We start from the raw sequence: 22563 nt of genomic DNA, 5'->3' as shown, positions 1-22563 counted from the left end.
CTGAACTACAAACACTCTCTTTAAAATGACAACAGGGACATTCAGCTTTTGAAACAATCTGCTTTCACAGGAATCTTTTCTGGTTTTTCTCTCTCACAATATTCAAAGATACATTGGAGAACTTGCCACTTCTCCCATACGAGAACTATTTCCCAGCATATGTCCCAACTTTATCTAGTTTCATTAGCCTCAACGACTGGAAACAGATGACACTGTTACACAGCACAGTCTGTTGCTCTGACTACTGTAAAGAACGTATCAATCTTGCATTTGTAAACCGTACCTCATCGCTCTCTTTTAGACTTAAGATTTTCTCAGTAAACACACACATGTTAAAATAAGGACTAGACATTATATCAGCAGTATATATCCTCACCCATGAAAGCGATTCCATTTTTGTGGAGGAGTTCTGGTAGTTTAGGGTTCTCAGATGCGTGGCCCCAGCCAGCCCATACAGCCTGCAGAAGAAAGTAACATAATTCACTCTTTGTTTTAGTAAAACAAGTAAGTGAGCAGAATTAGAAAGCGTGCAGATACTTCAAGTCTTTCTTTTCCTCACTGACAACAACCTCCTAACACTGGTAAGCCAGACCAGCCTCCAGAGCCACACGATACGCTTAGTTTAAAGGGCCGGTGTACTGCATCATATAGAAAAGTCAAAGGCAGCTACCAAAGCGAGCCACTGAAGGGGAACTAAGTGCGAGGGGAAGGGAACCTTTTATCTCCTGCAGATATTCATACCGGGAAATCCACTGCATTGTAATATGCATTGCCTTGTGGTGCTAGTATAGGTTTGTAATTTCAATTTCTTTGACCTGTTTTTTTCCCCAGATACAATTGGTTATTTAAGGAGAGAAGATTGCTTCCTGTTACCTCCTGTTTTGAAAACCATCTTTGACACTTCTCACCTGCACTGGAATCCGCTTAGCAATATCAAGAATGAGTTCCACATTCGCATAGTTGTTGTTGTTCGGTCCTCCTGGAACTGGAACGTAGTGATCTGCCATTTTAATATACTCTGCAAACACAAAGGAAGTCTCATTTAGATTGCAAATCTAATAAACGGTACTTGGTCTAAAATTCCCTAAATCTACAGTACTGGAAGGACTTAATCTCCTCCCAGAAAAATCGGTTACTTGACAGAATGGTATGTGATGCAGTGGACATATATTCAGCCTCTTGCACCCTTGGGGGCACACGGGGCTGTGCAAGGAGAAGGCTGTGCACCTTCACGCTCTTTACAACTCACCTGCATTTGCCTTCAGATCCTCCGGAGTCACCATGACAACAAATCTGATTGCCCGCTCATTTCGAAACATCTCGTAGGACCAGCGTCGGATGGATCTCATGCATTTCACTGCTGCAATGCCATTATTTGCTATCAGGACCTGAGTACATTAGAAGCAGGGATGAGAGAGAGTCTAAATAGCACAAAACACTAAACAATAATGAAAACAGTTTTTTCTCTGCAGACTCGTCGTCCAGTTCTGGGGCTGTGCAGTTTCGTTAGCCAGCATTCAATTCAGCAAGAACACTTAAGGGCCCATCAGTCGATACAAAAATCAGCTCTTGCTCAAGCATAAAGATTTAAATGTATTATGCTGTTTGGATTACAGAGCAGAAGGGCACATGATAATAGGCACAAGTGGCTAAAACATTCAATACCTGAAAGGAAGAGACCTCATCCATTAAATGATTATGTATTTTTAAATACACTTCTTTGTGGTTTTGCCAGTCCCCTTTAGTTATATCTGTCTATAAATCCTTTTGTATCAGCAGAAGTGATACAGATAGAAGCTCTAGCTCACTCAATCTTTTTTTCTTGTCACACTAAGCTAAAACAATGGGATGTTTATCCCATAGAAAATAAAATGGAAACACAATGATTACAGGCAGAAGTACAACTGTCATGTTCAGGAATATTAATACTTTGATATCTGCAATGTACAGCTTTACAGAGAGAGGCCATACCTCAAAAGAAGGGAACAAAATGCAATACTCTAACGTCAAAAAGGTGAGTAACTTACTTTTTCAATAACTTTATTCCCTCCAAAACGAGTAACAAATTCTGCTGGAGAAGCCACAGTGAAATCCCGCTGCACATCAACTTTCTTCCTGTCCCGGCCTTGCTTTACAAGGTGCAAACCAGACATGCTGGGCCTATGAAGATTTGTGGGAGACAAAAAAAAGCAACTTGGCAGTGCAGACATACACAAATAGAAGAGGGTATGTGAATAATTTGTAAAGTTCCCCTTGACCATATTCCCCAAGTAGACACGCAGACTCACTCCTTGCCTCCAGACCTCCATGGCCCGGTCCTCAGCCTTTACAGGGATGACTCTGTTTTTTAACTACCTTTCCATTACCTCTCTGCAAAAGCCAGGTGATCTGGAGAAATTCTGGTTATGCTAATAGATAAACCAGTAAAAATACATTCACTGCATATTGCTGCCCAACACAGAACAACAGTGCTCCACCACACGGCTTTCAATTCATCTGGGAAAGCTGGAAAATTACAACAGTGTTTTCTGGCTTTGGTAAAACAAGCTACTAAGGTCAGACTTGGCAAGGAAATCCTACTGGGGAACCACAGCTAATAAATCTCCAGGTGCCAATGAGAGACTCCGTGACCAGCTATTTCAAATCATTTTTCAATAGTTTTCTACCACCCAGGCTTTAGTATCTTCCTCAAAACTTCTGAGAGCTAGAGGACAAATTAATCACGTTACTTCTACTACAGTGAAAGCCAGTTTTGTGCTCTGCCACCGTCGTTCTGCATGGGAATGGAACATTCACTTCCCTTTTTTTATGCTTCAGCTTCCACAGAAACAACACATGGATAAATGACTCTCTGCTTTTGCGAGACTACAGGATTTGATTTGCTAAAATTTACAAAGCTGAAATTGTGAGAGGAAACTCAATAGAAAAGCAAAGACCAACTCTTCACACTGTGCCTCGACCATACTGCAGCACAACTGGGGAAATAACAAGATATTTTTTACTTTAAAGCTCCTGAAGCTTTACCTCTTGGGTCACCCCAGAGTTCACCCATTTTTCTTACTGCATTTAGTGTACTTTTCTTAAAAGGTTCCTTTCCCACAAACACACTGACGTCCTTACCCCGGCCACCACGTGGGATTACAGAACCTTTCTGCAGGAAGGAGAGATCATAGAATCATAGAATGGTTTGGGTTGGAAGGGACCTTGAAGATCATCTTGTTCCCACCCCCCTGCCCTGGGCAGGGCCACCTCCCCCCAGCCCAGGTTGCTCCAAGCCCCGTCCAACCTGGCCTTGAACACCTCCAGGGATGGGGCAGCCACAGCTTCTCGGGGCACCCTGCCCCAGGGGCTCACCGCCCTCACAGGGAAATATTTCTTCCTAATATCTCATCTAAATCTCCCCTCCCCTTCATCCTATCACTACATGCTCTTGTAAAAAGTCCCTCCCCAGCTCTCCTGGAGCCCCTTTAGGGATTGGCAATAAGGTCTCCCCGGAGCCTTCTCTTCTCCAGGCTGAACCCCCCCAACTCTCCCAGCCTGTCCTCCCAGCAGAGGGGCTCCAGCCCTCAGAGCATCTTTGTGGCTTCCTCTGGACTTGCTCCAACAGAATGAATGAATAGATGAATATTGGGAAGGTATTTAAAAAACTACTCAAGGCTTTGGAAAGACCCAAGAGCAACCGAGGGGGTCAGTGCCACTGCAGCAGCTGTGTAGCTGGCAGCATCTGTCCCCAGGAGCCACACGGGCCCTACTGGCCACCCTTCGGCCATGGGAAACCCAGCAGGAACCTCTGGCCTAATCAGCTGCTGAAGTGCTGATACCATTGAGCAACTCCACCGGGAAACGGGATGGCATGCAGCAGAACGTGACTGGAATTGCTGGGGAGGGCACAAAGGGAAAACCAACCCAAGGACAAACCAAGCCACGTAGAACATCTAGAGGTCTCCTTTTAAACACAGCCACCCAGGGCAGGTAGCCCCAGAGCTGTACCTGTGAGGTTCACTGCCCTACATGAGGTTTGGAGCATCCTGGCTCCAATGAGGTGCTGTTAGAGGTGTTTGGTGACAGCCTGCAAGGGAACACACGGATTCCCCCTCACGTTCCCTCACAAATACATTATGGCCTGTGAAGATTTACCCATCTGGAACGCAGGCCTGGAGCACAGTAACACCACAAAGCAGTATTTTGACTAAAAAATTTGCTGATGAAAGAAGCTCTGAACAAACTGTAGCTAGTGTCTGGTATAAACCCAGATTCTTCTCTTACTCATCTTTCCCATGAACGATCACGGTGCTAACGCAGACTGCGCTGTGCTTTGCGGTACACATTAACAAAAAGGATCTTGACTCATACCGTCTAGCACAACCTATTCAAAAAGGGATATGCCAAATCCTGGTGTAATTAACCAAGGACTGTACTAGAACGAAAGGTGATCTTGCTGGCAAGGCAAGATGAGTGCCCAGATCTGACCATAAAGACATGTTTATCTACCACATATGGGATGGAGAGGATCCTTCCCCTTTCTTTCCACCTTCGTGCACACCATCTGCTTTGGCGGTGACATCCAACCGCGGCACAACCCTGACTTTTCGAGGATTTCCAGAACAGCAAGTAAGCATATTTACAGCCCTTGAAATTCAGACCCTGTGTTGCGTGTTAACACATCAATCTTTCTCTCCCACTCGTGAGATACTCCCATGACAAACGACCATGCTGATGGAGGACTTCAAGTTACAGTCTTGTAAATGTTGAGCTTAACTGGAAAGTGAAAACCTGTTTGAAGCACAGTGAAAGAGACTTTGAAGAATCCATGAAGCCAAGAGTGGGAGAAGCAAAGGTAACAGGAAAACCGAGATCAATAGGGTGATTTTAAAGCATGCTAAAAAAATAGATTACTATCTCCCAGTGGTATTGTGGGACATATAAATGGGTGTACCGGGTCAGAACAAAGTACATCCAGTCTAGTAACTTGTCTCAAAGAAGATCTGCTACCTGATCTCCAGGGAAGGGCATAAGAACCATAACTGTGCAGAGGTTCTTCCCCTGTGTGCTTTCCCTTCTTCCAGTGAGCTGCACTTTCAGAGACAGACATTGTCATTGAACTTAAAACTTGTCCCTGTGAGCAAGATTTCACAAACGGCTCTGTGATAATCGCAGCCCAGGAATCCAAGAACAGGAGCCAACAGGCAACGAAGAGAGGAAAGGTGTAGTTAAGGTTGAATTTCTACTAAATTTGTGTATTTAAAGAGGGTCAGAATCTGCGGCATGGCGAAGGAAGGAGCACAGTCCAACAAGTGAAACAAGTTTATTCATTGCAGGTTTATTGAGAGCAGTCTCAACAAAAACAGAAAAAAGATAAAAATCCTGGGGTCAGAATCTGTGAACGCATATGAATATGAACTATCCCGCCCAAGCTAAAATTACTACACACATAGATACTGCGACCGATAAAATGTCAACAAATCCAGAGGTTCTTCATCCAGAATCATGCACAATCACTTATTTATAAGAAAGTATTTAATTTGTGACAGTAAGCACACCAACAACATTAAGCTTATTTACTAACAACCACAGGCTTCACATTATAACCAAAACAGGAGAGATTTTTTCTTTTTGCAGGGTAAGAGGTAGAAGTTGGCAACAAGGAAGAAAGAACACCAATCTCTAAGTAAAACAGAATAAACACTGAGTTAGTAAGTCATCCCTATTAATCACCAGGTCACAACTGCAGACTTTCATTACGTAGGAACTTTTCAGAATGCTCATCTATCCTTCAGTTTGCAGAGGTTAGGAGTTATGCAGAATTTCAAACTTTGACAGCGATTCCCCAGCTAAGATGTATTCTAGCATCTTTCTTACAGACTGCATGCACAGATACCTCCTAGTAACTGGCGAGGTTCCAGAGGATAAAATTAACATGGAAAAATATCAGTATGCATTTCCAGTACGGAGTGCCCAACTGCCTCGGTCCAAGACAGCCGCTGCTATGAGGAGACAATCATATCTGTAATTCTTACCTTTGCAGCATGTGATATCTCATTTCCTGACTCTGCTCTGCAGAATCCTCCATGCTGTCTCAGTGAAGGAATTAACAGATCTCAGGCTTGCTTAAGACTCGTCTAGCGTAGCTGCTGCTATTTATTTTTTTTCAATACTGCAGCTCAAACCGCAGCAGGAGAAAGCTGCAAAGAGCCTCCCGCACTTCTCCTTGAAGCAGTGGCACTTCTCAGATTGCTTCAATCTTTTAACCTTTGTCCCTTTGCTTTCCACCACCCCTCTCTCAGTCACTCTTCCTGTGACGCAGCGTGCACAGAGAGGGTAGCAGCTTCCCTCCTCTGTGCCCGGAGGAAAGCAGCTGATCAGGAAAGACAGAAAATGATCTACAGCTTACGTAAGCAGGCTTAACACACCGCACGCTGCCGGCAGCAATGGCCAGCCCCGGTTCAGGCTCCCCACCACAGGGGTCACCACTTCCCCCCCCCAGCACACTCCATCAGCATCCCGAGGAACCCTGCACCGCTGGCCACACAACGGCGAGCACCTCCCCAGCAGCCAGCTTTGGCAGAGCAAAGGAGCAACTACGGGGGCCACACTTGCCCGGAGAATTCAATCAACATGTAGGATTTAATATCATATTCAGGAGGGGCAGGGAGGTGGTAAGGAAAGCGTTTCCAGGGCTGCAGAGAAGAAACTCAGAGGCACAGTTTGCACCGGTGACCCAAACATGAGACAACAGGTCATACCACACACCAGCTTGGAAGCTGGCAGACCCTGGACAAGTCACTTAAGTTTTCTGTGCCTCTGTTTATCCAGATACAAAACGGAGATGAGATTACCCCAAGTGCTATAAGAATAAATATCCCCACAAGCAAAGTGCAACCGTACCGCAGGGTCCAGTAACACCACTGGAGAAAGGAAGAATGTTCACTCAGTATTGAGCACAAGCAAAAACATAAATTGCACATTTGGGGGCAGGGAAAGGATAAGCAAGGGCAACAACTGCAGCAAAACAGCGATGATCAAACCTGGACTGGAACTAGACACAGCAACTGGATTACATTTTTAAATTTCATAGAATTGTTTAGGTTGGAAAAGACCTTTAAGATCATGGAGTGCAACTGTTAACTTAGCACTGCCAAGTCCACCACTAAAACATGTCCCTCAGCACCACATCTACACGTCTTTTAAATACCTTTACATTTCACAACATTTGGGTCTGTCCTGGTGCAGGGCCATATCAAGACAGCACAGCTTTTATTTGATACACACACATTCCAAGAGTCTGGGCAAACACCAGGCAATCACCCAGGAGGGGATCACTCACACTAAAGGAACAAGTACCCAGAGGGAAAGTGTCACGTTAACATGATGACAGTGTGCAACCTTGAGCCCTGAAGGGCAAGGTGAGGCCGCTGCAGGAGGCAGGGAACTAAGAATAGTCCAGGCGATATGAGCAATGACCAACACAGCCAGTGCCATGTGTCTGATAAAGTGCAGGCAAACAATTCTCTGGGGATCCAATTTCTTCCAGCATTGTCAGCAAACGGGTAAAAGGGACAGCGACACACTGTGGCAGTGAAGAAGGCAGCCACAGTGGAAATAAATCTCTTGACTGGACAGCAGAGACAAGAGATACCAGGGAAAGAACAGAGTTTAAACAAACAAAAAAAACCCCAACATCATATACCTACCTAATAACTAAATGCCTCTCTCACCTGTCAGCCTCTGTTACTCAAACTACTCAGCTATGAAGTACAGCAGAAATGTCCCATTTAATTGATTTTAAAACAGAAGTATGTAAGAAAAAGTAAATTATCTTGAAATGTTTTCCAGCACTGGCTCCATCCTGAGAGCCCCCGCTGCCTCACGTTCCCGCTGTGGTACAGACCCCCGGTCCCTGCCTCCCGCACCCTGGCACGCACCACTCCGGCCATGGAACTCTGCTCCCCCAGGTTCTCTGGGCTCCCGCTCCCCTTCACCTCTGCAGGGAGGGTACCACAAACCCACTGTTTCACCAGTTCCAAACAAGCCATCAGAAGGGTAGAGAACCATGAACCTACAGACTCTACTTGATAAAATCTGTGTCACTTTCTCTCCTGGTCATCACTAGGTAAGACCAGCAAAACCCAACAGACATTCTGTGACTCCGCTGGGTATGTATTTCATGTAGAAAGTGATATAGAATCATAGCATGCTTAGAGTTGGAAGGGACCTTAAAGATCATCTAGTTCCAACCCCCCTGCCATGGGCAGGGACACCTCCCACTAGCCCAGGTTGCTCAGATATATTCCATAATTTTCAAAATAGAATACTTGCATGATCCATTAGATTCCATTAGATTTCCTCGGTTCTTGATCCTGATTTGAGATTAAAATTTATACACAGTATAACTCAGATTTTGTTTTTCAGGTTTTGTGAAAACCGCTTCCCAAAGACTTGCCTGTGCTCCTAAAAACCCCACCCACAGCCCCCCAATCCAAACAGTTCCTGACCATTGCAGCTGCGAGGAAACAAATCCTACGTCCACACAGCTCGATGGTAGAGGAGCAGGTTGAGCATTGGTTAAAAACATGCACCGTGCCTTCTGCCAGCTGAATTCCCTGCTATGAAATCAATGGATACGATTTGCTGCAGCAAAAATCTGCTACACAAGGATGTGTCGTTCTGATACAATACTTACCATCACACACACACACACACGACAAAGCTCGTTTCTTAAATATAATGCTACTCCAAACCCAAACGGCAAACACCGTATGAAAACCATCCCCCTAGGCCTGCTGGCAGACAAAAGGAAAGCCTGCGCAGTTCTCTTCTGTTCTAGCCTCCACCAAAAAAAAGCATTCATTACGGACACATACCTGACGCACATCGCAGCTAGGAGCCCGCATCGATCCCAGCACTGTAACATGCCAAGAGCTATCAGTGACGTAGCCGTTTATTCCAGAGGCAGTGATGCATTAACTGGCTTGTTTGGAAGGCAGCCTTAAGGAGACTGCAGCACACACACACACTGGGAAAGGATGTTTTTCCACACACACCCCCCCTCCAGATTAGGCCTGTAAAGGGTGTGGAGAAAAGGCAGCTCTCATCATCAGTTTGGACTTTATGTTTTGTAAATATGTAAGCGCTGATGTGGGCACGTATCTGATCTGGGTGGTAAGACTCAAGCCAGTTGAAGCATCCGTAAGATCTGCTCCGGTTTTAGATCTGCCTATGCAACCTATTTCACAAAAAGGCAGAGAGAGAGCGCAAGCATATATGTAGTCCAGCCAGCAATACAGAATTATGCAGCTGGAGTAAATGGTTTTTACTATGTCTCGGGTACGGGGCACGGGGAGGCAGCAATCTGCACGGATTCAAAGACAGTTTTTGCCTGCGAGTTTAAAGAGACGGAACAGTTGGCTTGAACGCAGGCACTGCCGGACATCAGTGCTTCAACCTGTAAATCAAAACAAAATCAGACTCGACTCAGCTCTGACAAAGGTCTGAGCCTAAGGACTTTATGAAATTAAATAAAGGATGCAGCATGCAAAAAAAAAACCCAAACCCAACAGCCCTCTTTGTGCTCTCTGGCTAAACAACTTCACTCTCATGCTAACACAGATTTTGAACGGCCATCAAGGCAGGTCTTTAGCTACAGCAGTAACTTTGGTTCCAAAACTACAGAGCCCAAACTGGCCCAAGCTGCTAGGTTTCCTCTCAACCGAGTACCAACAGCTGCAATGGATGTAGATTTTAAGTGCTGAGACATTTGTTTGTAGATATTTTCTTTTCCTAAACCTCGTATCTGCCGTGCCGTACGCATTCGAAACTGGACCATACCCACAGGATGCACACACTGAATCACTGGTGTTCCCTGCAAGTCTCAAAGCAACACCACAGCTGTTATGGCAGGAGGGAACCTGTTGATTTAAAGCTCACTGAGCTCCTCTGGATCACACACTCTTATGTATGCTGCCATCAAAACCACTTTACTCCTGAGGACCTTCAACACAGCCCACGACCCGCTCTCCCTGACTGCTCCACGGTATTCTGCACTCAACTTTATGAGTCTCGTGCTTGACGAGCCTCCTGCATGCTGCGAGCCCCTCCCTTCTCCTTCAAATTTATCTTTCAGAACCCATTTCTTCATCACGTCCTTCCCGCTTAGAGCGATGGCACCAAGTTTTCGCCCCTCGAAAGTACCCAGTAAATCCAAATGTCAATCCAAATAAATAGCCAAATTTAATTGATATCTATACTCCAGTTCCTAAAACCACAAAGTACTGAAAGATCTTTACTTCTACATCCTCATGAAGCACAAAATTCCACAGGTTCCTGGAGTAACAGCCTAATGCACTCCAGGTCAAGCCCTGCCACCAGGATAAAAGTTAAAACCAACAACAGTAATAGTTCTGCAACCGCGAAGAGAGCAGGACTGAAGTCTCTGGCAAGGAGCCTTCCCAGCCCTCTTGGACAAAGCTCAAGTGTTGAGTAGATCTGGTCGGCATGAAAAAGAGAATATACGCTTTTTAACAACCAGAATTAAGGGGATGGGTGAGGAAGTTTTGCATAAAATTTATCACTGTTTTGCCTCATGTAAAAGACTCCGGTAGAGAAAGCACAGTGCAGCCCATCTCAGTGACAAGTCTTACAGATAGTTACCACATGGAGTCAAGAGATCCAAGTTATTCCCTAGCCTGGAGATTCTTTGCTTCCCCGACCTAAAATCAGTGTAACGACACCTCCTCTTTTCCCAGGTTTGTTGCAAGCCTGCGTTCACTGGGGATACAAGCGCTCGGCTGTGAGGGGATTCTGCAAAAGCACTTGCCTTTGAACACCTTCACTACCTGTCCGAAGCTGGGTGAAAAGTGGGGGCATTCCGCAAAATACAGAGGGGGGGCCCTAAAGTATTTTGATAGGGACAAAGTATACCTCCTTTTCTTTTCAATTAGAAATATCAGTTCGGTAAGCAAGTAGGAGACACTGTCACTGCTGTGGTATCTCAGCCAGCTAATCTTTGCAAAATCTCCCTACAAATTACTGAATTTGGAGATGTTTCCCATGTTAACTGAGGTCAGAGAGAGTAAAATACATGACAGCAAAATAAAAAGAAAGCTACTTTTGAGAGGTATGCAGATGAAAAGCCCTTTAAAGTGCATTTGTTGACTAAATGGAGTAGAAAAAAAGTTATAATTCACAGGTTATCAGTACAACCAGAAACAGTTCAGAATCCGAAACACCTTACAAGCTTCCTCTTTTTCAACAGATACAGGAAGAAATTCAACTTTTCACTCCAGGTGCATGAAGTTCAAAATACAAAACACCACGTCACCCACTGGCAGTAGTGGCAACAAAAGGGAACTAAATCCTTTCTTTTGGCAGGGGTTCCTCGAGGATGCACAGCTTTATTTCAGTAACTTGCAGAAACACGCAATAACAGTATCACTCTCCCCCATCTGCTGAGCCAACAGCAATTGATCACATGCAAAGGAAAACCTCTCGGCGAGCAGCAATTCCGGTTTCATTAACGGCCTTCGGGTCCCCGAGACGCAACCCCATGCAAGTTGCCCGACAGAAGAACCTCAGCAGCACCATGGCAACCGAGAGCACCGACAGCAGGGCAAGAGCAGCCGCCCGCAACTCCGGCGGAGAGCCTGGAACGGGATGGAATCAGTTCGGCAAAGGAGAAATCCTTTTGGTTGCAGCTGGGCCAGTCTCGGACACGGCAGCGAGAGCATCAGCCGTGCAGACACTGAGGCATACTTGTACTTCTGTGCACACATTTGTGCATAAAATTACAGTGGCCCTTATCATTTTACAAGATCAATGCCCTATAGTGTAATCTCCTAACCGCAAACAGTTGGACTGGAAAGGAATTTTTTTTAAATTCAGAACAAGCTCAAAAGGATCCTTTATTATTTTTAGTACCCTGCGCAATTACTTTGCGACTGGTTTCTAAGCAGGCACCCTGTCCCAGTGCCAGGCTGGGCATACTCAACACACTACTGTCCCCAGTAAAATCGAGGCATTCTTCCAAAATTACTCTAATAGATGATTAGTTCTTCTTAAGCATCTCAATAATTTATTGAGATTATTTACTGAGAAGTCCAAATACTATTGGGTGCTAAGGGCTAAAGTCTCTGTGGACTTCACATCAGAGGTAACAGTTGAGCCGCTTCCAAAAATTTGGCTTTCAGTTGATGCAAGTGGATCGTCAGGTGACTGTACACCCACTTCATCACTTATGAAACCAGAGCCCTGATGTATAAATACCAGAAGACATGCAGGATTTATTCTATTTTAAACAAGAATTTGATACAAGAGACCATCTATGAAGCTAGGAATTAAATTTAGCTATAGTCAAGAACATTTATTAAACAAAACAAACGGACCCAAAGTATTTTCCAAGCAGCATTTATAGAGAAGTTACTTAATCTACCACTAGCACTTCAGAAAGGAGCATAGCATCTGTCTAACAGCTCACTACACTACAAACAAAAACTGTATCCCAACAGGACTGCTGCCTTCGGCTGGAAGTGCCGATGGAAATTTCTGAACTCAAAGACAACACAATTATGCCTGGAAGCAAACAGATTAAGAAAAAACGGTATGCTTGGTTTTGTTATCTAAAGGTGCAAAATGCAACAAAGGGCAAATTTTGTTGATGTAAACTCTACACAAGTAGAGTATTTTCTTCAATGTCAGATGCAATAACTAACAAGAGTGATAAGGGCATTTACATGATTTTTATTACTGATACTCCTGAAATAAAGCACAACTACAACCAAGAGAAGAATCAGAACATTTTAGTCTGTATAGTCACCCTTCAAACACACAATTTCTGTTAAGTGCTGATGTTCCACACACCAATTTAAAGTTCATTATCAGAGCGTGGATTTCTCAATCCTATAAAGTCGCAGCCAACTGGCACAACCAAAGGCCTTCATAGATCTCCAGTGGTATGGAGGCCTATATTGTACAACCTGTCCCAGCAAGACTGTCTTTAGCAACAGCATAAACACTTAACAAGATCAATAAGGTGATAGATGGAACAACACAGCGCACACACGCTCTGCATGCTCAAATGAAGAAACATGAGTTGGCATACAGACTGCCCATCGCTGGGTCAGGATATATCGATTAGACACCACAACCTCTGTCAAATGATAAGGTTCTCAGCGATGTTTTCCAGCCCAGACAGGAGACCTGCAAATCTCAGGTACTGAAGACATGCCAAACAGCCCACCGAAACACCTATGCTTCACGAACTGGCAACGTGATGTCGGTTTTTACGGGGATCTAAGAGCACGAGAGAAGCAGCAATGCTATTACTACACTCACAAACCCTTCTTCAGCTGACTGAATTCTGGATTTTACACATCATTGCCCTCTGAGAAGAATTGTTCCCTTCTCTGCAGCAAAGCCCCTCACCTCAAATACAAGCTATCTCTATCTGACCAAAATTTCTTGTGTGAAACTAACCAGCGAATGGAAAGATTTTTGGCAACTTCTTCAAAAAGATTCGCTCCCTTGGACCTGCACCTTGTTTGACCCACTAGTCAAACTGTACAGAACTCTCCCTGAATTCATCTTTGTCACTGTAGAAAGTGTTGTACCTTTGTGATCACCAGAAGGAAGCTGGAAGCAAGAATACCCATGTTCCACTAATTCACTGTCACAGCGTGACTTCAGGCAAGCTGTTGAACTTGTCTCTGTGTCAGTTTCTCCATCTGTAAACATTATTTGGAAATCTCTTGATGAAAGGAACTACCATCCTGGAAAACTATTTCAATACTTTATCTTAGAAAAACAGCCTATAATGCTGTAACTTTTTTTATTTGAATTGGCATTTCTCTCCAATTTAGCTGAAAGTCAAGTACCCTCAAAAGAGAGCGCCAAAGTAAGCAAGTTGCAACAGAGGTGCTCAAGGTCGCACACCTATTGCATTATGGCTGGCTCTCCGATGCCAGGCAGTGCCCTACAAGTTGCTTGATTTTCTTGCTCTCCTCTTGTCTGTTTCCACACTAATGGTTATGTGTTCGTCCACTTTCTTCTGTTCCTAAAATATACATAGTTCCAGGGCTAGATATTTTCCTGCTTCAAAATTACCTTTTGTGCTGCCAAATTATTATAACTGGCAGCCACTGAAAAGGTAATCCATTTTAATTTGCGTTAAGATTTTATATCTGTCATATTACTGGCTAAACATTAGCTGGCTAAACATGTCCATCAGTACGATCATAACAACTCTGTAAAGTACGGACTACTATCCCCCCTCTGCCCCAACCCAAAGAGTCTGCTACCATTTGCTTTCAGAAGCTGTCTCCCTAAAGCAGGAAGGGAACCACCAGTAAAAGGACAGATTATCATTCCTTAATCTGCACAAGCAAAGAAACCAGCAAAACAGAAGAAAAAGCTGAAAGTGTTAGCTGGTGGTAAACATCTACTACTGATCAGTAAAAGCCAGAAGCCTTTTTGGAACCAACCATTTCTTCAAAAGCAACAAAGTAAAGGTAGTGAGGGATTGTTCGGTAAAAACTACAGTGGGATTCAGACTGTCGTCTCCGTTCCTGGAATGGGACACCACCTTTGGAAAAGGCAGGCAAAAAGACCAGCTCAAGAGGAGGCTCCCAGTTCTGACCACTGGGAGGAACTGCTGGGAGAACTGACAGCTGAAAGGCACCAGAACAAACAAGCACAAACCTATTTGTCAGGAATGAGCAGCAAAAAGGTAGCGAAGTTACATCCAGCTGGAAGACATCAAGGACAAATCTTTCGTAAACAAAAATGCATGTCCTTCCTTACACGCTAAAAGGCTTGCACACAGGGGACTGTCAATTGCCACAGTAAATTTGGAAGTTAGGAAGAATTTTAACACTGTCCAAAACGACATTTTCATAAATAAAACAAGTATACATGAAACTACTGCAGGGTAGTCAGAAATTCAGATGATGGTGAGCAACTGTTCTGTTCAACTGGAAGGATGTATGAAGCAGGGCTTTGATAAGGATCCATTCCAACACTGTTTAACATTTTCTTTTTACATTCATCAGTCAGGAGCTTACCATCAAACTAGGAATGACTGAAGATGATTTGGAATCAAGAATCTAATTCTAAAGGAACTAGACAAGGTGGCAAAGTAACCTGAAATGAGCTGCTGCAATTCAGTAGTGCCAAGTGGAAATATTACACCTAGTAAAAGATAACTTTATCAATATTATGTGTGGTGATTGCTCATGGACCGCTGCTCCCCGTGTACAACACCTCCTCGCTCTGCCCAGCACTGACAAGGTCTCAGGCACAGTACTGCGCACAGGTCTGGGCACAAGACCTCCTGGAATACAGGAAACAAATGAAGGGGACATGGAAGAGTGAAGCAAGACCAATCAGACACCGAGAAACTGTCATCTGTACACACATGGAAAAGTACAAGACACCCAGCCTATAGCAGAGAAAATCCAATGGGCATGTCCTGCTAGTGGTATGCAGATCAGCAACACCGTAAAAATAAAGAGGCCTTTTGACAAGGAAATATTAACACCACGATCTCAAAAGCCCAACTTCATAGCTCATTTGAGCCACAAAGAATCAGGAGTAGGAGTGAAGCAGCCCTTCTCCCAGCCGTGAGACCTCCATCTCCCTGAGCTGCAAGCAGCAGCTACCATATGAAGTCTCGGCTTATCACCACTTTGCAGGATGGTTTTCTTTAACCACCAACAAAATTTTCTCTATCCAAAACGAAAAACATTCCAAGCCCTATGGAGTCACTGATCTTACCCAGGAGTACTGCAAATTCTTTGGCTACAAACAAAGCAGCAAATCCCATACAAAGACAAAATAAGCAAATAACACCCTTCTCGGCAAACACAGCCCATCTAAGAGACATACACAAGTGAAAACTTTAAAGATCTCAGCACATTTCAGTTTTCTGAACACTGGGACAAGAGACAGGCAGCATAAGCAAGCCCACCATAGCGCTTAACAGCTGAGATGTCTGAAGGGTGCTTACAGAATTTAGTCACAGATATTTCATTAAAACTAAAGCAAAACAGAAGTTTTGGATACAGACAAACATACAAGAGCTCATTTAGAAACAGAATGTCAGAAGATGTCTTGGGACAATAAAATCATCTGAAGCCAAACCCGAATATAAAGTTGAATCTTTGGATTATCTTTGGAACGGATGGGATAAAAAGACTGAATCTGAGTACTATTTTATCCATACCTCATATGGCTTGCCAGGCCATCTTGAGCGTTAGAAAGTCCTAGATCAGAAAGGGAATCTGAGCAGACAGATACAGGCGACAAAGACCTCTCTTTCTCCTCTAGCAGATCGAGTTTCACCAAGGAGCTCGTCTCGTCTTCTGAGTTATCCTCTGACACAGAGCCAATTATAAAGCGAGAGTGAGGGTTCATCTCCAGGGGTTTATTGGATTGGGAAGATTCTTCCATGGCTCCTACAATTTGGGCTCTCAGCACTGTAAAGGGTAAAAGAAAGCGAAAAACCAAAACCTGAGGTTAATACCTGCTATTGCAGGACAAAGAAGAGAACAAAGCAAGGTTCACTTCTGATAGGAAACGCAATGTTAAAACACCACAGCTGAACCCGGAGAGGAGTCCAGGATCAAGAATAGCTACTTTTGCTATAATCATTGACTTTTCTGTTTGCGCAAGGACTATGAGATCAAAGCAGCTGGTCATTCTGATCTGTTGCAGAACCTGTTAGTTCAGATAAAGCTGCAGTAGTCATTTAAAAGAAAAAAAAAATCACCTACAAATGCATGACTAGAAATCTAAAATTTTTGTTTTACTATTATGCTTTGGTTAGTTATTGGTGACATTTAAAACCTAACTGGACATGGTCATCTGCATCCTGCTCCAGCTGACCCTGCTTAAGCAGGGGGTTGACTAGATGATCTCCAGAAGCCCTTCCAACCTCAACCATTCTGTGATTCTGTGATTAAAAATTTGTATTTCAACGGCATGTGAACGCTGGGACTCATTGTGCTAGGTACTGCACATAGCATTATTTACTGCTATTCCAATGAAGAAGCTGATTGGTCAAAAACGCCCTTTTCTCAGCCCTTGCCAGCTGCAAGACACATTGTCTCCTACATTTTTTCAGAAGACCTCATGTTTCTTAGGATTCCTTTAGGAAACTGAGCTGATCTACCAGGATAAGGCAAGACCGAACATCTGTTCAGCACATGAGCCCACCTCCAACTGTGGTCAACAGCAGATGCTTGGGCAAGAGAAAAAGAACAGGCCAAACATATAGTTTGCCTCCCCAAAATACAATCTCAGCTTCCCGTGCCAAGAGCTCAAGCACATCTCAAGTCAGAATTGCTGCCTTTGGGCTTAATGGCTTGAAAAGTTTCAACTGAGGCAAAGTGAGTAATTTTGAAGGTTTTACTTACAGAAACATCCACAGATTCTGGAACAACTGCAAGATTAACTGAGTATCTTACAAAAAATATTTGCCATCTGCTTTATCATTAACCTGAAAAGATCAAACTTTAGGAAGACTTCAAACTTCAAATCTTGCTCCAAGTCTGAGGATAAGCCACCACCAGGATGACCGTGACAAATCTAACAAGCCACCACTGTCAAAGGGAAAGGTCTCGCTCCTCTCATACCTACCTCTTCCTTTCTCTGCCTCAGCTACATGCTCACTTTGCCGGCTCCCCACCAGCTCTGGAGCATTCCAGACCACCCTTTGATGTGATTCAGCAAAATCATCACAACTGTAACCAACAACACAGGACAATTTCCTGCAAGGTTTGCAGAAGGAACTGGAGCAGCCAAGGGAGCAGATGGGAAGATACTGGTAAGGAATGATGGGGACAGAAGCAAAAACTCCCCTTTTTGGCAGCAGTGAACTGTCAGAGCCATCTTCTGTAACATCACCCTGACTTTAACCTCTTGGTCTCAGATCGTCCATGTCAGTTAGGGGATACTATCTACTTTACGGTAATACACTGAAACTAAGTAGCATGGTTTACAATTGTCAGAGGAAAATACAGAAGTTTAGGCCTTCATTTTCCATTGAAAAAATCATTACATAGAGAGAGAAGAATCTGTTAATACGGGGAGCTCTGAATATTAAAAATTCAGTGTTGTTCCAACAGGGGATGCACACACTTTCTTCAAAATTAAAAAAAAACAAAAAAAAAAAGAGAGAGAGAAAAGACAGAGAAAGAGCATGACAGAGAAAACAAAGGAGCACCTCACAGCACAAAGACAGGTGGGATGGGGGATAAATATTTGATACGCCCTGCTCTGCCTGACTTTGATGCCCTTACATGATAACTACACGCAGCTGTAAGTCACATCATTATAACATGAGGAATGTACTAACCTCTTGCTATTCTTGCAATCTGAGCGGTTATCCACTTCCAAAACGAACTGGAAAAGAAAATAATTAACAAGTAAATATTATTATCGTGAAGAATACTGTGAATGTGTTTTCTCGACTACACCGATCACTGAACACAAAGCTATTGTGAAAAAATGACACGGACAAAAGAGACGTTGCTTGCTCTGGGTCGCAGAGTCAGCCAGGAACTGACCCTGCGATGCTCAAGCCAAGCCATGGCACCTCCTCCTCGCCCGTCGTTCTGGCAACTTCCGAGAAACATGTTAGCACACACCTGATCATCCCACGTATAGTTTAGCTCTTGTTTCTAGCAGAAACCATGCTTTGTGCCAGTGCTATCTACTTCTTTTTTTTTCTCTGTCAGCTCTGAACTTCCGAATCTGCTGGTGAATTTCAGCTGAATTTGCTGGTCAGGAGTAAACCTCAACGATAATTGGAAATCTCATGAAAGCTGGTGGCTGGAAGACACAGCTGACATACCATATTTTACATGAAAAAATCAATAGTTCACCTGTAAAGCAAACTGTGATACAGCAATACAGACAAGGAGGAGACGAGGGGACATTTATCTCAGGGTCCCATTCTCCCAACAGGTACTTCACTATGCAGAAAGGACTGTTTTGACACCCATAACTCTCATGCCACATTGACATCCTACACCGGTGGGAAAACCTCATCAGTCCTGCTAATTATAGCCATGTTATGCCAAGTACAGGGATGCAGCATAATTGGCTTGATATGAACATGACAGCTTTCATTTGGTACACAAGCAAAACTGGACCATGTTATAACATAAATAGGACATGATCGTAGTTTTAATTAGAGCACAGACAAGGAATTTATAGACAGTGCAATCCTTAAACACCATGCTCTTCCTTTTCATCAGTAACTGAGAATGAAAAACTGACCCAACTGGCTTATGCACTTTTACCATGAAGGTACTTGACTGAATTATTCAGATCAAACCCCGTGTTGACATCACTACTCCCACAAACTCCAGTTTCACTGGGGCCACGGACAGTTCATTTCACAGACAAACATACTTAACCATTTTATGACTGAAAAGCCACAAATATCCGGCCAACACAGGCATTAAAAGGGTGCATCGATCTGCCTTCTTCAAGGCTAGAGATGGAGAAGAAGGGGAAGCAGACTGTAAAGTCTCCATACCTACCTGTGACATGCAGAAACTAAACCACATAGGAAGATTTCTTTAACGGAGGTGCTTGGGCCAGACTTATAGCTCAGCTAGCACAAATTTTAATCAAATTTGGTTTGCGCCTATAAACATGAAGACAATATTTACGTGTATATTTATCCTGGCATCAGATCACTCCCAGGGAAGTTCATCCAGACAGATTTACTGTTGGCACGATCATCAGCACTGAAGAATCTGGGATACAGCCAAACTAACTTCAACCCTTTCTTAATGAAGAAAAACTTTTTCTAATTTCAAGAACTTACATGTTAATAAGCAAGTTTCAAGGCCCTTTTTTTTTTCTTTGCTTTTCTAAGCAGAGAAGGCAACAGAGGAACAGGCAGTGAAGCATTTCACTCAAACACTCCATGAGAAAGCACGAAACCAATGCCAAGGCTGCTGATCCCCAATGCCACGCTCAAACAACTTGACTCAAACATCTTGTTTGTACAACTCTGTTCCAAAGCAGTAACCCAGGAAGCCCCATTCAAGTCCATTTACCAACACACTTCCAACCCCTCGTAGTCCAGTCTCAAAATCATGAGTTCCGCTAATGTTTTGCAATCAGCTGGTAACTCAACATTGCATTGAATTAGACATAAGCTCAGCTTGTTCTCAGTGTGCTGAAATTCGTTTTTCATATTTAAATTAATTTCAGCATCGTCTGGAGCCAAATAAAATGTAGGCTTTCTCAGAGATCTCCTCACAGAAGCCTCTTCCCTTCAATGCTGCAAACAGAATGCACAAGACTCACCCAACCTCTGCACATCGTATTCCCTATAGTTTCTAACACCGCATCCAGCGATGTTAGACCACTACCATTAGACCACTAACCATTGCAGATGTACTGGTTGTTTTAATAACAGAATCACACAGAATCACAGAATGGTGGGGGTTGGAAGGGACCTCTGGAGACCATCCAGTCCAACCCTGTGCCACAGCAGGGTCACCCAGAGCAGGGTGCACAGGATGGCATCCAGGCAGGTTTTGAATATCTCCAAAAAAGGAGACTCCACAGCCTCTCCGGGCAGCCTGTGCCAGTGCTCTGCCACACTGAAGTAAAGAAGTTTTTCCCCATAGAATCAGGGAATTGTTATGGCTCGAAAAGACCTTTAAGGTGATCAAGTCCAAAACATTGAACTAGACCCTAAAACCCCAAATTGTCTGGCTCTTCAACTATATACAGCCCCTACAGTTACTTTTGCAGGTCTGTCAAACAAGCTAACTTCTGCAGAGAGAGAAGGTTTTGCTGAAAAACCCCTGTAGGTTACAGAAGGATACAGTCTGAGAACTCAATCCTGCAAAGATGTAAGAACAAGTAACATCCCGCACTCTGAGCATCTTCAGTTACATAAACGTGTTAAACCACAGTTGAATCTCTACAGAACCTGAGCCACACTGTCCTCCCTCCTCCCAAAGAAATCAGCTCGCGAGAGGTCTGAAGACACACAGCCCTTTCCTAACTCCCCAGCACTGCAGCTATCAAGGTGTTTGAGACCCAAATCCTGTTCACGCCACAAGCACTGAAAACTACAATCCAGATTCAAAAAGTAATGTATCTGGTTTTGCCTGAGGTGAAACAAAATGCAATTCACTTCTCCACAGCTCTACTACTATCATCAGTAAAATTTTGCGCTTGACAGTAAAATGCACATGTAAAAATATTAGACTGTAGAGGTTTTTATAACAGTTTCACTTTAAGATTACTTTTGTTATTGCAACATACACCTGGGCATGAAACTTACATAACCCCAGCTGGAAATTAAGTTTCTGGTTTTTTTTCAAACCACCCCATTCCGAAGACAATTGCATGACTGAAAACATTATTATTTCAGTGAAAATGAGTTGTAGGTTCTTTCAAAGCCTTGGAATAGTGCCTCTACAATACTGATAAGTCGTATAAAAAGAAAATTAACAAAATAGTTTTATTTAAAGGTCTCCTGGTTAAAGCCCAGGGATCTGTGGTATTGCTAATCAACACCAATAATTTTGAAACAAGAAAATGGATGTGTACTTTCACTACCCTAACCAGGTAACAGAAAATGAACAAAAATGGTAAAAACAAAATAAAAATATAGTATCTGTGTAACAACTTGACTACTTAATTGCCTTTGCCAAACAAAAAAAAAAAAAAATCAGCAACATGCTCACCTATACCAGGGCTGGAAGTGAGTTTCCAGATTAGAAGAGGGCAGAGACACAATTTTTGCACCAGGACGAGCCACCGAGCGTCAAACCGTTTCCCTGCAGAGCTCCCTGCCCACGGTCTTTGGTCAGGCCAGCGGCCGCTGCATTTTAAGACTCACTCAGTCACAAAACTTCGCCAGCCCGTACCTCTACGCAACTGGTGGGCCACGATTCAAACTCCGCTCCGCCTGAGCCATGCCTCCTGGTTAATAATTGGGCATTGCTTCACTGCCCATCCTAAAATGTTCTCAGCAAACATCGAACACCCTGCAAGGTTCCTCTGCTTCTTCGGTGTTGAAAGGTGCTTCATAAACTATACGTCCACCAGTTAGAAGTTCTGGTTAGTTAGTGTTTAGAAGTACTGTATGAACATTAAACACATAAAGCTAAATATCCAAGTGGAATATGCCCTTCCTAGGTCTCCTCAGGTAAAATATGTCTGTGTCACTTCCAAAAAGAACATAAAGACAAAAAAGCCTATATTTACAGCTACCCTAGTTTGCCGAAACACTCAAGGCTGTACCTAAACCCTGCTGTCTTTGAGAGAATTGGGCGTAACTGAACTGCTTTGCTGAATTTACAGCCCGCGAAACAGCAACAGGCGACAATTTCACTGCTTTTTAAACGCGGTCTATTCCATTTTCGAACTTTCACGGGAAGATTTGCGGGACGCCGCGGAGGCAGAGCACAATAACGCGCTTTGCTCCGCAAATCCGCTTTTACAACTTGGCTATTTCCGAGCGCCGGGCGGCGCCTTCCACGGGACCCCCCGGGAGCCCCCCCCCGACCCAACAGCCCCCGGCGCTGCCCCGGGGAC

At 43.8% G+C, this 22563-nt stretch overlaps 1 protein-coding gene across 3 annotated transcripts in view; it reads right to left on the bottom strand.

The window, feature by feature from the left end:
- ACACA (acetyl-CoA carboxylase alpha) overlaps positions 1-18389 on the bottom strand; it is a 134288-nt gene extending 115899 nt beyond the window's left edge. The window contains exons 1-6 of one of the 3 annotated variants that reach the window (XM_009881464.1): positions 18344-18389; positions 16211-16463; positions 2028-2160; positions 1250-1388; positions 909-1018; positions 377-458 (exon numbers count right to left, since the gene is read on the bottom strand). In XM_009881464.1, coding sequence (XP_009879766.1) covers positions 377-458; positions 909-1018; positions 1250-1388; positions 2028-2160; positions 16211-16437 — 691 coding nt within the window. In that variant the 5' untranslated portion in view covers positions 16438-16463; positions 18344-18389. Of the gene's footprint in view, positions 1-376; positions 459-908; positions 1019-1249; positions 1389-2027; positions 2161-6017; positions 6071-16210; positions 16464-18343 lie in introns of those variants that run through there. The other 2 variants (XM_009881462.1, XM_009881463.1) reach the window with 2 other exon arrangements.
- Between the last annotated feature and the right edge of the window lie 4174 nt (positions 18390-22563).

The sequence above is a fragment of the Charadrius vociferus genome, unplaced genomic scaffold (assembly GCF_000708025.1).
Source record: "Charadrius vociferus isolate BGI_N301 unplaced genomic scaffold, ASM70802v2 scaffold323, whole genome shotgun sequence".
Taxonomy (NCBI): Eukaryota; Metazoa; Chordata; class Aves; order Charadriiformes; family Charadriidae; genus Charadrius; species Charadrius vociferus.
This window is presented reverse-complemented; position numbering and strand designations above follow the sequence as displayed.